Source organism: Lissotriton helveticus, chromosome 1_1 (assembly GCF_964261635.1).
Source record: "Lissotriton helveticus chromosome 1_1, aLisHel1.1, whole genome shotgun sequence".
Classification (NCBI taxonomy): domain Eukaryota; kingdom Metazoa; phylum Chordata; class Amphibia; order Caudata; family Salamandridae; genus Lissotriton; species Lissotriton helveticus.
In genome coordinates this window covers 1,312,345,248-1,312,362,139 of record NC_136057.1, presented here as the reverse complement: position 1 = coordinate 1,312,362,139, position 16,892 = coordinate 1,312,345,248, and the positions used below count along the sequence as shown (strand labels likewise).

Genomic DNA, 16,892 nt, shown 5'->3' with positions numbered 1-16,892 from the left:
GCTTTTGTTTCGCTTTGCAGCATTGATTGTGCCACTCACTTAAGTAGCACTTTAAACATGTTTAAGGTCTGCCTTTACGGCCTGTGTGTGTGCAGTTTTAAACTGCCATTTTGACCTAGAAATATAAACCTTCCTCTTTAATACACATAAGCCACCCCTAGGATAGGCCCTTGGCAGCCCAGAGGGTAGGGTGCAGTGTATTTAAAAAGTTGGGCATGTACTTTAAAGTGCCCTGTTAGTGAAAAATTCTTAAATTCGTTTTTCACTACTGCAAGGCCTGACTCTCCCATAGGATACCATTGGAGTTACCTTTTTACATTTTATACATGTAATTTCCAAATGTGAACAGGTAACCAGTTCATGTTTGGTATTGCGGGAATTGTAAGGGAAAATCCAAACTTCTTACTCTCTGTTTAAAGAGTCTTTACCAAGATGGCGGCACCCATTTTTACTCTTCCCCATTTTCAGACTTAGAAAATATGTTCCTTTGTCTGGATGACTGACTGCTAAATGCTTGTTCTACAGAAGGGACTTTGACAGGAATAGGAGCTCTTCGCTCTTGTCTGACACTGCAAGGATTTCTCTTGAATCTGCCAAAATGCCAGGCAGAGCAATCTCAAAACAGAACTTTGTTTGGAGCCCATTTCTACATATATATGCTTTATCTACCTGCAGTCAGAGTAGAAAGATTAAGGACCACTCTAAAATCTCTCAGTCAAGCTCCAGCCAGACTTTTCTTGAAAGTTCAGGGACATATAACCTCTTGCATATTTACAGAACCTTGAGTACATCTGCATCTTCACTTTCTTCTACTTCATAGTCTACATCATTGGAATCCAGAGTCTCAGAAACACGGCCTGTTGATACCTATGTCAAGTTCTCTACATCCTCAGCTTTGCTGGTGGTTGAACCCAGAATCCTTAACAAGAGGTTTTCCACTTCATGTAGGTTTCCTGATGGTGTCAACAAAGGAAGTCAGCTCCTTTAGATGGGTTACCACCTTGGAGGCACTGTTGTTCAAGGATCCTGGTCACTGACATGCCGCAGGCACTCTTCACATTAGAGGTATCTGTCTAAAGTATATAAATCTCTGTCACTTCCGGCATCAAATGAAGGGGCACCATGGTCTACTACAAACCAACAATACAGTGACCGCGCTTATCTGAACTGATAAGGAGGACCTCAATCATGTTCTCTCTGACTAGGAGCCCTAATGGTAGATGCTTGGGTGGAATCGCATCTTACTACAAGGGCTTCTCACATCGGGGTCACATAGATAAACAGATTAAGCAGGAGATTTCCATCCTCCCAAAATCTTTCCATATGTCAATTTATCTTCAGGAGATTATGCCAAAGGTTCAGGGGACCTGTTGTAGACCTGTTTGCCGCCTCTGAAAATGCCCAACTATCCAGGTTCTGCTCCCACTATCCCACCTCAGTGGCGTGGAAGGTGGGTGAGTCAGTGTAGCCTTCCCTTGGCCTCGTCATCTACTGTATGCCTTTACTGCTGATCCCTTAGATATTTCTTTGGAATAAAGATGAAGCAGCCGATGTTGTCTAGTAGTTCTGTTCTGGCTATGCAGGCCCCAGTCCCCTTTTTTGTCAAAGTCCATTGTTTCAGTTTCGAAACTTCCTTGGTTTCCCTTTTTCTTCAGCTTCGAGGTGTGTTTTCCAGTAGGGTATCCACCTCTCTCTCAGTATGGAGGTTGAAAGAATTAGTTTGCAGAACAGCAGACTCTTGACAGGCCTTTCACAATCAGAAATCTAGATACCTTCCTGCACCAAATCTATTCTTAGAGGTTTATTTGTCTGTGTATGTGTGCTGCAGAATGCAGCACAAATGCAAAGAGGAACTTACAAGAAGGAATAAAGATATTTTTCCTTGTTAAGACAGCCTAAGATTGGCGCACTATTTTGGCACAAACATAGGTTGAAAACCAAAGAGAGGGGCTCGTTTTTACCCAAAGGGAAATCGAGCACCGGTATACTATCAAGTAAAGAAGAATGTTTTCCCTGTGGGAGATTCAAATAATCTCAAATCCAAACATAGGTTTACAGACTTTATAAAATCCGAGTTTTTTGTCAAAATACATCAGTGGATGGACTGGAACAACCATGCCACATGTACAATACAAGCCCCTGCAGCCTCTGTGGTGTGGGGCGCCTACACTTTCAGCAGTCCCCTCAACATTTCAGGGCAGCCCCATTCAGACCAAGGTCAATGAATATCTATGAGATATTCGGAAAAGCTGCTCTTTACTTTCTTCAGGGGTGCCCCATCATTTTGTGTTATGCCACTAACCCATCCTTCACTCATTTAAAGCATCCGCAACGCAAAGAATATGTGCTGTCTCTAGTTTTTTTAAATTTTGTTTTATAAAGCCATGCACTTTGCGCTTTGGGACAAAAAAAGTGTCACACGCACGATGCAAAATGTTAGTAAATCTGGGACTAAGTTTAGACTAACTTTATAAAGTTTGCCACTTTGCAGGTGTGCTGCACAGTGCAGCACTTATGCAAAGTTTGAAAAGTTTGGAGAAATATAAACATTTCTCCTACTTCGTGCTTGCCTCTGAAAGGTGCAATTGTTTTGGCACAAAGTCCTAATTACCTGTAGTAGTAGAGAGGGCTTTGGATCAAAAAACATTAGTGCTAGATTGGGAAAGTCCATGTGGGATGACTCCTTGACACAAACTAAAGCAAAGTAGTGCAACACATGAATTTAAGTTAATTTTAGGGATCTTTCGAGTGAAAACATGTTGTCCACTGAAAAGTAAGGGTGAGATTCACTAATATGCCATGCAATGCAGTGCAGCAATCAAATTTAGAAATGGCCCTGCTATTCTTTTCCAAAGTTCTGGCACACATTCAGGCTCCCTACTGCTTTGAGCTTTGTTTAAAAACCATTGGTGGTAGCATAGGAATGCCCATGTACCACTGATGGAACGGCACTTTGATGCAAATTAGTGCATAGCTGTACTTGTGTTACTTTTTATGGTTTAAATCTTTTTATTGAGTTCAAATACACATATCAAAATTGAAAACACGACCCCCAGCTCTCAGAATCGTCATAAAACAGACAAGTGTCGCAGTAAGTGTTATTACTCTAGTAAATGCATGGAGCGGGTCTGTTTGACCAAATGGTTAACAGTGCAAGAGAGGCAGTACGCCAACAGAAAAGGGAAACCCAACATTCCCACCCTCCACCCCCCTCCCTCTCTCGTCCGCCAAATCAAGAACAATAGAAAGGGAAATGTGAGGCATCGTAATGTTCATCGCGGTCTACGAGTCTTGCACGAAGATTTCACCTGTGGTATTTGCGTGTCAATCAAATGCAATAGTCGCAGGTATCTAGGGCAGGTCAGCTCTCTAAACTCTGTTATGAGCAACGTTAGGAAAGGGCGCCATAGCTCAGGGAATTCAGACCCCCTACCTGCCAGCGTGAGAGTCAATTTCTCCATCCCCAGCACCATCCACAGTCTCTGGAGCCTACCGTAATGAGGTGGGGGCTGGGGAGACCGCCAGTGTGCGAGTATATTCTGAGTAGCTGCCCCTAGGGCGATTGCGTTCAGTCGCCCTCTCCGGGACTTAGCTGGGTACATTAGTGGGTTGGGTAGGCCTAAGAGGTTGTGTTACTTTTTAAACAGCTATCCAGGGCAAAACAAGGTTTGCGTTGGAAAGTATATCATTTATCAACATTTTGTGTCACTTTTGTGACTTTGCACTGGCACGAAGTGTTGATTAATCTAGCCACTAGTTTCATAATACAACTTTTCTTACTTTCAGTTTCTATTTAAATAGTACCTCCTATTGTGAATGGCGTCAAACCACTAAAAGTAAAGCCCGTATTATTAACAATTGGGTTTTCATTTTAGACATATATTTCTTATTTTGAAAGGCAAAATCTTTCTCATATTTATTCTGTCCCTCTCTTGATTACATTCTGATTACATTTTGCATTCTCTCCCTCTTGCTGTAAAGTGGGGAAGGGGACCCATACTATGTATTTGTAGATTAGGCGGGGAGTGCTAACAGGGGCTATACACCCTGCTGTTCTTGCCTGTAGAAGAAAAAAACAACACTTTACTCAGGTAATACCAGAATACACATTTATTTAGACTTGTTGAGGAAGTGTGTTGACTGATGGAAGACATCAGCCACCAAGACTCCTCTCAAGACTGAAAACACAGGCAGTATGTATACAAATCTCCATGGTCAGGGGTCATCTGGTTCACCCTAATAGGGGTGCCTGTTCAAACAAAATGTTTTACAACTTAACAGGAGTGCAACATAATTTAAGCAAGGATTCCTGAAATTAGAAACTGTTCCAGCTTCCCAGAACACAATAGTAAGTAAAATGCTTAACAGTTTAGCCTTGCACATTGATATATGTAGTGTCCTTCAGGATATACACACACACGGACACAGGGTTACAGGGTATCAGCTCCTTTATTTGCGTCCTTCTTCTTCCTGGGCTAACGGCTAACGGCGAACTGCCGTCCCTAGCCCCAGCTCCTCCCTTTCCGCCCGCCCTTGTCCCACCTCGGGCATGTCCTAGAGCCTTACTGGTATGGACATCATTACATCTCCCCCCTCTGTAAACAAAGCAAAAATAAAACAAAACACAGCATCTATTTGCACCCCTTATTTCCCGTCGCCAACTGTCTCTGCTTATAGTTCTTCAATCAGGCGCGACGGTTTTGTGATGACCCGTCTGGCGCGCGACTGGAGGTCAGGACTGTCACGCTCACGCTCGTCAGTGATTTCTATCAGTGCCTGACTGCGACTGGGTAGTGTCTCTGGTTCTCTTATCTCCACTCTTGGTTCAGTCAGTAGTTCCTTGACATTGGGGCTGCACTTCTTAAAGTACGTCACGTTCCGGGTAATTCGTCTTCCATTGGTCTCCGCAGTGATCATAGTTCCTTTTTGTTGTATCACTTTCAGAGGAACCTCATGATATTGGCAGTCAGTCTTTCGGTGTTGCTCTTGCCACGCCAGCACCCAGTCTTCTTTGTGGATTTGAGTGGGAGCGGCATGTCGCCGTTCATCCGCATAGTCCTTCATCTTTTCTTTCTTTATCTTATCAATGGCCACCATCTCCTCATGGTCAGAGTCGGGATATTGTTCACTCGCTGCGGGACTCATCATTGGTAGCCTTGTACGCACTGGTCGTCCCAACATGATGGTGGCAGGACACTTGCCTGTGGTGGAGTGTGGCGTGTTTCGGTAAGCTCGTAATACCTCGTTTAGTGCTGTCTGAATGCTCTTCCGGGTGAGTTCCGCTTGCTGAATGGCTTTCTTGATCGTGGTCATGAAGCATTCGATCATTCCGTTCGCCTGAGGCCATAGCGGTGTAATCTTCCGGTGTTTGAAATTGAGATGTTGAGCAAAATCAGCGAAGTCATGGCTGTTAAATGGAGGCCCATTGTCAGACTTCACCACTTGAGGAATGCCCCACGTGGCAAAGACCTCTTCTAAGATAGGTATGGTGCTAGATGCTTTCGTGGATGTGCACAGTTGTGCAATGGGGAATCAGGAGTATTCGTACATGATGACCAGGACATATTGGCCGGACTTGATTGGCTCAAAGAAGTCAATGGCAATGTGTTGCCAGACACCCTCCGGTAGTGGAGACATTTGTAGCGGTGCAGGGGGATCTGGACGGCTCACCAGTTGACATTGTGGGCAGTCTTTCAGTGTTGTTTCCACCATCAGGTCCAGTGTTGGAAACCAGACTCTCTCACGGAGTGCTCTTTTCGTGGCTACTATGCCCCTGTGTCCTTCGTGCGCTAGATTTATGACCCCTTGTCTGAGTTGTCGTGGGACCACAATTCGGGTGTCTCTTAGGATGAGACCATTTGTCGCTATTGACAGTTCGTCATGGACATGTTTGAATGCTGCCATCTCTTGGTCATTTTGTTCACTGGTTTGTGAGTGCCGCCAGCTCTTGGTTTGGATCCGACGTCTCACTTCTTGTAGGGTGACGTCAGCTTGTGTCGCTTCACAGATGGCTTCCAGCGGAACAGCCGGAGGTCTAGCTTGGTCTACTACGAAGTTAATGTATTCGTCCGCAATTGATTGTTCTGATATGCTGGATCTGGTGGGGTGTCTGGACATGTAGTCTGCGGGGTTTCCAGCTTTTTCGGGCTTGTGTATGATGGTGTATGTATATTCTTGTAGCCTGAGGCCCCATCGCTCTATCCGTGGTGGCATTTTTGCTCGAGGGTTTCCAAAAATTGTGGTCAGAGCCTGATGGTCCGTGACTAAGGTGAAGTGTTTTCCAAAGATGAATATGTGGAAATGTTCACATGCCCATACTACAGCCAGGCTTTCCTTTTCTGGCTGGGAGTATGCTCTCTCTGTGTCTGTTAGACTCCTGCTGGTGTATGCTACTATGTGTCGCTGGTCTTCTTCTCTGTCGTATTGTGCTAGGATAGCTCATAGTCCTACGGGGCTGGCATCTACTATTATTTCAGTTTTCTTTTTGGGATTGAAGTAAGCCAAGTTTTTGGCCGACTCCACAGCTTTCGTGATTTCTCTGAACGCCCCTTCACATTGGGTGGACCACTGAAATGGCTGTCCTTGTTTGGTGAGCATTCTCAGGGGGTGACTTATTGTGGCATAGTCTGGTATATATCTGGAGCAGTAGCTGCCCATGCCTAGGAACTATCGTACGTCGCCAACGTCATCTGGGCTCGGTGTGTCATTTAGCGCTGCTACCTTTTCAGGGTCTGGTTTCATACCATTTCCCGAGAATATGTGGCCAAAAAATGTCAGCGTTGGCTTGTGGAATTCACACTTGTCCTTGTTGAGTGTGAGGTTGGCTTCCATTAGTGCATGACAGACACGATCTAGTGCCCTGTCATGGTCTTGGGTGGTAGCTCCATATAATAGGATGTCATCACTATAATTTAGTACATGAGTGATATGATGAATTGTTCTCCTGATTGTTTCTTGGAATATTTCTGCTGCTGAGGACACCGCAAAACGTAATCTTTTATATCTGAACAGCCCTAGATGCGTCAAGAATGTTGTGATATATCTTGACCGCTCATGCAGTTCTAGTTGGTGATATCCTTTGTTGAGGTCTAGTTTTGAAAATATTTTGGTTCCGTTGAGTGACGTGATCATATCACTGATGTGGGGGCCTGGATGTCTCTCTCTCTCTATTGCCGTGTTAGGCGCTCTCATGTCCACACATAGAAGGACTCGGCTGGCTTCTCCTTTCTTTGGGACTACCACAACCGGGGAGACCCATGGTGTAGGTCCGTCCGTTCTCTCTATGATATCGGCATCTAGTAGTTCTTGGAGCTCCTTCTCCACAGCTTCTTGCAGGGGAAATGGGATTTTCCGGTGGTGTTGCGCCACTGGGGTGATTTGTTCATTGATGTGCAGTCTTATTTGGCAGTTTTTCATTTTTCCAAGGCCTTGGAAAAGCTTGGGGAACTTTTGGATGATGTCTGGTTTGTCATCCACTTTGTACAATAGGTTGATCAATTTTAGTCGTTCTGCAGTGGGCAGGCTTAGGAGGCAGTCTGCCTCAGGTCCCTCGATGACGTGAATGTAGGCTTGTATCATGTGATCCTGGTATGACAGATCGGTTGCAAACTTCCCAAGACACAGTAGTGGTTTCTTAGACATCCACGTATATACTTGCACGTGGGCGTTGACTAGTTTGGGAGGCGGCCTCATTCTTTGATATTCCGCTACAGGTAGGTAGTTTAGCGACGCCCCGCTGTCTAGCACAAACTTGGTATGATGAGAACCAATTCTGATGTCTAGCCGTGGATATTCTTTTATCCGATCCGGATCAACCACAAAGTAGATATATTTGTTTCGGTCTTGTGAGATGGCTGAGAGGGATCTGGATTCTCTTGATGATGACCGTCGAGATTGATATGTCCAGCAAGAGTGACAGCTGGATTGTGACGACCCAGTGGATGAGTCTTGTCTATCCTGGACTGCTCTGACATGGTGACGACTGCCTGAGGGATGATGTTGCCGGGGCTGTCCCCGCTGATCACTCTTGTGCAATGTCCCGCACATGCTTCCGAAGTGATTGTCTCTATCACACTTCCGGCATTGTTGTCCTAGTGCTGGGCATGCATCTGCATGCGGGAAGTCGTATCCGCATCGGTAGCATTTCATTTGTCTGTCTGATCGTCTCTTGGTGTGGCTTGTGCTTTTGTGTCCATTACTTGACTGGTGGTATTGTTTCTTGGATCTGGAGTAGCGCACTTGAGGTGGGGACCTTCCATGCGCTTGTCGAGACTGCATCCTGAATGCTTGTTCCCGTTTCTCACTTCTCCCGGCTTCCATTTTCTTCGCATGTTCATCGGCTTGCTCATCTAATCTCGTCATTTCTTCTATCTCGTACAGCGAGTAGCTTTTCATGAGCAGTTTGCGTCTCAGCGGTTCTGAAAGACAACCTTCTATAATCCTCAGTCGAATGGTGTCGTCAGTGGAGAACTTGTCAAAATCACAGTATTTCGCCAAACGTCTAAGGCGTGTGACGAATACACCCATTTGTTCACCTTTCTCTTGTGCAGCCAGGTTGAAGGTGTACCGCTCTTAGTCAACGTTCTTTTTGTGCAGGAACTTGCGGTTTAGCGCTTCACAGACTTTCTCATAGGACCCAGCAGACTCAGTAGGCAGTTCTTTTATGATCTGTCCAACTTCTTTGCCGACCAGGTTCTTGAGTGCAAGCAACTTTTCTTCGGCATCTGATACTTTCGACCCTTTCATGAAGTCCGTGAAATCTTCTATCCATTCTTGCCATCGCAGGCCCATACCCCGCCAGATTCAAGAGCGAGGGGCTCGGGGCGGCGCAGGAATTAGGCCCCCAACATACCTATGGTAGCTGGGTCAGTCATTGTACTATTCTTCTGTTCTTGAATGCTCTTACCGACCCTTTCTTGCTATTCGTTGCGCTCGCCAGTGCTTGTTTGTTATCTTTGTTGCACTCGCCAGTGCTTGTTTGCTGTGTACGTTGCACTCGCCAATGCTTGTTTGCTATCTTCGTTGCACTCACCAGTGCTTGTTTACTACACTTGTTGCACTCGCCAGTGCTTGTTTGTTATTTTCGTTTCACTCGCCAGTGCTTGTTTGTTATCTTCGTTGCACTCGCCAGTGCTTGTTTGCTATGTTCGTTGCGCTCGCCAGTGCTTGTTTGCTATCTTCGTTGCCCTCACCAGTGCTTGTTTGTTATCTTCGTTGCACTCGCCAGCGCTTATTTGCTATGTTCGTTGCACTCGCCAGTGCTTGTTTGCTATCTTCGTTGCACTCACCAGTGCTTGTTTACTATGTTCATTGCACTCGCCAGTGCTTATTTGCAGTTCAGGTTCTCCGTCTGACTCTAAAATGGCCGCCAATGATCCTTAACAGGGGATTGGACAATCTTGCCTGACCTCAAAATGGCCGCTGCGAGAATCTCGTGTGCAACAAGATTTGGCCTTTCTCTTCACCGGAGACACAGCGTTCCTTCGCGCTTGCTTTCACTCACCGCTTCCACGCTTGCAGACACGGATGCCGCGCCAGGTGAGATGGTTTATTTCTTTTTTGTTCTCTTGTCTTTGCCGCCGGGGTGGGCTCCCGGTAGGCGCTTCGAAGTATACGCTCCAGCCCCCACACGCAGGGCGAGCTCCATGTTAGTTGCCGCCGGGGTGGGCTCCCAGTAGGCAGGCCCTCAGACACGCTCCAGCCCCCACACGCGGGGCGAGCTCCGGTTCTTTCGCCGACACTCCAGCCCTCCACACACGCGGGGCGAGCTCCGGGCGGGCCACATGGCGGACGTGTTACTGAGTTAGCCGTCCGATGCACACACACGTGTGAGCTTGCGGCCTCGTCGCCAGATGTAGTGTCCTTCAGGATATACACACACACGGACACAGGGTTACAGGGTATCAGCTCCTTTATTTGCGTCCTTCTTCTTCCTGGGCTAACGGCTAACTGCCGTCCCTAGCCCCAGCTCCTCCCTTTCCGCCCGCCCTCGTCCCACCTCGGGCATGTCCTAGAGCCTTACTGGTATGGACATCATATGGTAAGCACAGTGCAGGCACAGCAAATGTCTCAAAGCAAAACTGCTTTTTTGCATTCTTCCATAGTCGACAAAGTAGCCTTGATAGTTACCTTGCAAATAAACTAAATGGGGAGTGAGAGCGGGGACTAGAGAGAGCCCTGTCAGTAAAAGAAAAACAAAACAAAGCCTCCCAAATAGTTTTTGAAAGGCCGGCAAAGCACTTTTGATGAGGCGGTCCTTGAGGTCTCACAGCCCCAGCCCAGAGCAGGCAATGGCAGCAGGAGGATTCTGTGTCATTCCGTGCTGCGACAGCCCTGGCTGAGAAGACAACAGGTGGCTGAAGCCCTTTTAGCCCAATAGGCGTTGCATGCCTGACAGCTGTGCAGTGTATATGCTTAATTTGTGTCAGTGTTTGCCAGTGTTCGGCACCGGCACTTTATTTCTTAACACCAGCCCTTATCCTATGATAGTCCGCCACATGGTGGCGCTGTCCATCTGTTTCCCCGCAAAGCACATCAGTTTAATCATAAACATTCAAAATAAAAATAGCAGCGCGTACAGGCCATTGGAACTCGGATTCTGCATTGAAATTAAGCACTGTATGGTAGTCTACCACCCATCAGAAGATGGCGCCCCATTACACCATTCGCCTCTCTACCAGCAGGCAGCGACATGCACCTGGGTGGAAAAGGCTTCAATGTTCCTGTTGTGGGGATAGGTCACGTGCTTGTGTCACTCAAGCTGCTGTTCCAAGGCACCTGACCCGGGTTCTTCAACTGTCCTCTAAAACCTGGATGTCTCTATGTTCGGGTATAGTGCCACATCTTTACAGTTACAGCTCCTCTTGTTGACTTGATAACATAGGAGCCCTGCTAGGTCTTGGGCTATTTGGAAGTGCTGGGGTGGGGAAAGGCAACAGGGGGCAGAGTGAAGAGCTATTGAAGGATAAACGCAGCCTTTAGAAGTGCCCAGGCTGAATCCCTAACCTCTCGTCTTTCCTTCTCCTCTTTCCAGGTTTTTGTGATGATGTCTGTGAACTACGTCCGCAGTGGGCGCATGGACCGAATGGAGCGCAATCAGTGGCTGATGTTAATCGGGGTGCGCCTGGCGTCATGGAACCAGATCCTGGATCCCTGGGTGTACATCCTGCTGCGGCGGGCCGTGCTGAGGAAGGTCTACAGCATGGTGATGCGGCGGCCAGACCTGAAGCCAAGCAGGACAAAGCGCTGGGAGGTCAGCTCTTTCCAGAGTGGAGACCGCAGCTGCGTCAGTCGCTTGACCCACACTGGTGGAACCAAGGCACTGCCGCAGCGAATCCCTGCCACCGATTTCATGAAAGGGACATGCTGAGCTCAGCCTGGTCTGTACAGCCCAGTCAAGTTTCCACAGTCCATGCGTGAAATTCCAAGAAAAAAATCTGAACTGGAGCAGCACATCATGCATGGACCTGGGAAACTTTGCAGCTATGTAATAGCTGCAAAGTTGCCCATATGAATGCTCTTAGGCCTAACAATCCAGCTGTGTAGGACAATGTATGATTGAAAACTGTCCACACCAAATATGTGACTACTGGGCATCTCTTGCAAACTTCATCTGATTATGAGAGGACAATGGGGTGTGTCATGAATTGTTTGTCTGAGGATCCAAGGTTTATGTGGGGTTTTCCCTGTAGTGTTCACTGGCTTGTGCAAGTCCCATGCAGTCTTTCAAGCTGAGTGGGCAACACATGTTGACTCTATTGTTGTGTTCGCTAGTAGGGGTCCATCAACTTCTTGATGCGAGTGCAGGGTAAGAACATCAATCATACATATTCATTGATCTCTGCATTCACCATTTCAGGCAAGAGCAGAACCCCCTAATCTGTGCTCAACTGGGTGTGTGCAAGACTATGGGGATATTTGAGGTGTCTCTTTAGTGTTTTCGAAGTTTGGATTCCTGGATCTCCTGGAGCTAGGAACGCAGAGGACATTATCCAAGCTGTCCTTACATAAGCTCGCTAAGAGCTAAACACACAGAATGTGTTAGTTCCAGTCTGTGTGGTATTTGGCATCATCACTAGGTGACTTCACTTGTGTTTGAAGAGGTTGGGCACACCCAAGTGCTTCTGAGCTCCATGTAATCCACGTTGACCGGGGGAGGGTTGAAGCACCACTGTCCTTCCCTGTTAGTCATATTCAAATAGGGCAGGGATGGCTGTGACATGCTAATGTCAGACCCCATTCAGGGGGCCACCGGGCAGACAGGGCTACAGGGCCTCAACTGTGGTGGCTGAGGCTATTTGCCACTGGAGTCCTGGGGTCCATCCTACTAAAGCTCTGCAAACCATGCCAAGTGCACCCTTTCCATACCTGACTCTCAGGTTAGTGAGGGCACGCGGTCAAAGGATCCTCAAGGTGGGAGTGTAGGGGGCAAGATCTCAGAACTCGACAATCAACCAACACAATAAGATGCTGTCCTCCAAGTACTTTACTAATGTGACAAAACCTAATACTAGTCACAGAAACAAGGTCCTTCTACTTGCTTTGGTCCATAAACCATGTGTCAGTGCTTGCACCAACCCAGGACTCTGATCAGAGATCGCTATTGCTGCCCTATTACAACAACGTCCCACTATAGCTTTAGCTACCGCCTGTCTATAAAGAATGTGTGCTTGTGGAATAATCTGGCAAGAATCAGCTCAGGTGCAGCACTGGACTATGCTTATAAAATGACTGGCCCAATGTGGGGCCCCTGAGGGTCCACTCAATCTTGTAGCTTGTTATGAGTTTGGACGGCAGTCTACGTGTTTTGGCATTTTGCCTTCCACAGGACCACAGAGTCCCACTGTTTAGAGTGTCCTTTTAAAGTGTTCATAACGCCATAGTACGTTTCCCGTTGTCATAACTCAATACAACTAGTCCGTATAATTTTTTTTACAAAAGACTGTCATTTCTCGTCCACCATTTTAGAACATTTCTTTTTACATGCTTTTTTCATAAAGTGCCCTTGTTTTTTCATTTTACATTTTCTCAAACTTGGTGAATCAATTATTTGACAGCAATTTGAAGAGTGGTCGATATACTTAACCTTTTCTCCTTAACACGATTCAGTGGATTAACCAGATGTGTCCGAATCACCGCAAAGTACTTGATTTCTCATTATGACACACAATAAGATATAGTCCAAGTTCAGGAAAATGCATTCAGAAGATCCACACATGAATAAAGTGCAAATGCCTCGAGGCAAAATGCTTCCTTCCTTCATATGCATTACAAAAAGAGTGATAATTCTCCCAATTATAGTAAAGTATTCTTTTTTCTAAAAAAAGATGGATTCATAGAGAATTTATATCAAAGAAGACTGCAATTATAGTACTCTATTCTATAAATGATGGATTAACAGAGAGTTTACATCAAAGAAAACCACTTTCAATTTTATTTGAAAAGTGCCAATGCAGTAAAGGTTGTGCAAAAGGCCATCTACAAAGTGCAGATTCACATACCATTTAAACCAAAAACTCCAACCCCACACATATATGCAATCCTATTTCAATAAAGGATATCTATGAGTGCAAACATTTTAACATTATTTCATCCAACTATATTGAATGACTAGACGAATTTCTATAAATACACTTGAAATAACTGAGGAAAACGTTGGGGGGGGCTCCCTTCGAGTGTCATTTATCATTTGGATTTCCCAGATACACACAATTATAATTAAAGTGCAAATGCGTTAGCTGTTCATTATGTGGCACATGCATACAATCTTGTACGAAAAGTATCCCATATGCCAAACATCATCTGTATAAATTATGTGCGCAAGATCATCTCTAAAATGCTCGTAAATATGTTGATGAAGAAACTTTCTGAAGTATAATAAATATGTATGAAATGAATAAATAAATAGAGATTTGATATATGGGATAATGGTAAAAGGTTTTCTTTTTAAGTTGTAATTTTTCATAAGATCATATATTTCATTATAGTGTCTATATAGTTGCTAAATGGACATAAAAAGTTTCTAAAACACATTTTCACAGGTATATACCTCAAGATGTTATTTCACATCACCATCATGTCAAATCTAAAGCATAAATATATATGAAGGTCCGGAAAATCGTTGTTTTTTAGGTTTCGCCCTGGCCGTTGCAACTGCGTAGCAGTTGCTCCACCCAGGGCGAAATCTTATGATCCTACATATGGGGTTTGGTCCCGCCTCTGTCTTTCATTGGCTAGCTCCATAAATGGAGGCTAGCCATTGGAAGACATTGTTGTCCGTCACTCTTTCCTGGTCAGAACGCGAATCGGGGGCGTTTCTAACTGTTTTTTTAAGTCCCGCCCTTGTGTCCCGGGCCACGCTGTGATTGGCTGCCGGCCAGGGACACCCCCGTGACGTCATTCCCCGGGCCGCGCTGTGATTGGCTGCCGGCCCGGGACACCCCCGTGACGTCATTCCCCGGGCCGCGCTGTGATTGGCTGCCGGCCCGGGACCTGACTTGTTTAACTTCCCTCGAATATGTTACAGTGCTGGAGTTAGAATAATTAAAAAAATATCTCCTCGTGTACTATTTCTATTTGCAACTTTCCTCACATATTCTGTGCTGGAAATAGAAAAGTATTTTCTTTCCTAGGTTGCGGTAAGTGTTTTGTTTCTTGATAACAGCAGGCGTCCTCTTTCTTGCACTCCGCGGTTGTCCCGGTGTAGTGTTTTTTCTATGTCGAAAACTGTAGGTCTGTGACTATCGCCCCAAGTTGTCTCTCTTTAATGTCTGTGGCTGTTGACACAAAGTTCAGTCCATCCTTCAGCATTCCTTGGACGGAAAAGGCGGAGCTTGCCTATCTCTGTGCGCCGATTGGCTAAGCGCATGTCCGCTGTTTCCGTTTCAACCATGCCTGAGTCTTCGGAACTTCGAGTTAATGCCCGCTTCGCCTCTCGGTATGAGACGTACAGGAGGAAGGAGGAGCTGCAGCGGCGTGAGTGCTGGGGCACCTGGGTTGGGATTGGGGAATGTGTTGCGACAGACGACGCCTAATGGACTAGGACCCTCACCGCATGCGTTTGGCATTCTACACAACCCCCCCCCCTCCCCCTTCCTTTGGCCGTCTAGCCGTCTAGCCGCGCAGCTCGCCACAGGCCTCTGTAGTCTGGTTGAAAATCTACCTTCAATCGTTAACTTTTTGCTAACTTTTTCCTGCAGCGGTATCGGTGTGCTGGCCACAGGCTCCCTGTGTGCATTAAACAGTCGCGCATCTTGGTGCTGCACGTGTCCGTATTCTTGGTGGGCACTCCCACACCCTCTGGACGACCCCAGTGCCCCTTCCACCTGCTGTCTCCGTAATGGCCCTGCCTTAAACTCTCACTGCTACACTCTTTTCCCCTTTTCTGCCCAAGCATTTGTTTTTCCCCTTGAGCCGTGCAACAAATCCAATTACTACAATTATCCGTTGGATGGATTGTGCGGAGTGTGTGCGTGGGGGGCAGCTTTATCCCCCCCCTCCCTCCCCGGTGCCTGTCCATCAGCCTCGCCTGCACAGAATGGTGCCCCTGCAGATCCGCTCGAAAAGGTCTGTTCACTCTGCAGTTTGCCACCTGTTCCTCCGCCCCTCCCGTCCCCAGTGAATGGGCCGGGGGATCAGGAGGCTCTTGCCAAATAACTGGGCGATGCTGTCACCGCTGCCTCGCAGCACCTTGGGACGCACTCACTTTTTCCTAGCGCTGCGTTGTTAGCACAGCCACGGTTCACGTTTTGACACTGAATTAGATGGGAAATTAATACTTCCCAAGCACATCGAAAAAATGAATAAAGGCTGCTTCGAAAGGCTCCACCACAGCCCCGAGGCATGGCACAGGGAAGCTCAGGCCTCTGCGCTGGCAAAGGCCTGGGCCCTGTACTTGCTGTGTGCACGAATGTGTGTGTGTGGTATTTCTGTAGCGTTAACCTAGTGGACATATCTACATAGTCTTAGGCAAAGATACCACCGAGAGGTAGCTGGAGCGATAGCTGGTATCTCAGAGCGGAAGTGGACTGTTGCTGCGCTGTGATGTAGTGCTGGCTTCAGCCCCTTACTAGACTGGCATATCATTAGGCGGTCCTGGTTGATACAGGGGTGTTGTTTGAATTCCGGGGTGCATACATGGAGACACGTGTTGGTTGCCTCATTTGCATTCTTAGTCTTCAGAGTGACGTGTCCTGGCTGTGGGTGTTCCAAGAGCCTCGAGGGTGGCGAGCTCTGGTCAGCCAGCTGGGCAGGTGGGAGTGCCGGTTTTGATGGCTTTGTAGATGACGTATCTTCATTATGGTGTTCTGGCTATGGGTGTGCCAAATTTGCTTTTTTTTTGGGAGGAATGGTTTTACTTTCTTTCGGAGAGTGATCTGGTATCAGGCTGTCTTGGTTTTCTTGTCAATTTGTTTCCTGATGGTGAAATCGGCATCTAGGATAGAAAGAGTGGCTTGGCATTGGTGAAAGTTGGGGTTTGAAGCTGTCCAAGTTCATGTAGTTGAGCCAAGATTAGAAGTCTATGCCAGTTGACGTCACAGTGACTGGCACTGATATATGGCACCAGGTTCTAGGCTGTAGCGTGAATGATGTGATGTGTTCGGCAGCCAGACCCCCAGTAGATTTGTCTTACTTTAGTCAGTGTTCACCGATAGTCTCTGTGCGGCCATTAAATCTGCTCTGCTAGTTTATGAGCCACTCTTGACTATTGTTTTTTGCTCATATGATTTCATGCATTGGAGGGAATGCAACAGCCATCCAGAGAGATTTTTCATATGCTGTGAAGGGTGGGGTTTACAGGCCTGGCCGAGGAACTGGACAAAGCCAAACTTGGCACTCCACCCAGAACACACTGCAGCTGTGACTGAGTGAAGTCATCGGCCTAACAACCATTG

At 46.7% G+C, this 16,892-nt stretch overlaps 1 protein-coding gene across 1 annotated transcript in view; it reads left to right on the top strand.

Annotated features, from left to right (window-relative positions):
• Positions 1–11,368, top strand: part of LOC144763953 (prostaglandin F2-alpha receptor-like) — a 34,930-nt gene extending 23,562 nt beyond the window's left edge. Inside the window, exon 2 of the mRNA XM_078650019.1 lies at positions 11,033–11,368. Within this exon, the coding sequence (XP_078506145.1) occupies positions 11,033–11,368 (336 nt within the window). The remainder of the gene's footprint in view (positions 1–11,032) is intronic.
• Positions 11,369–16,892: the final 5,524 nt, after the last annotated feature.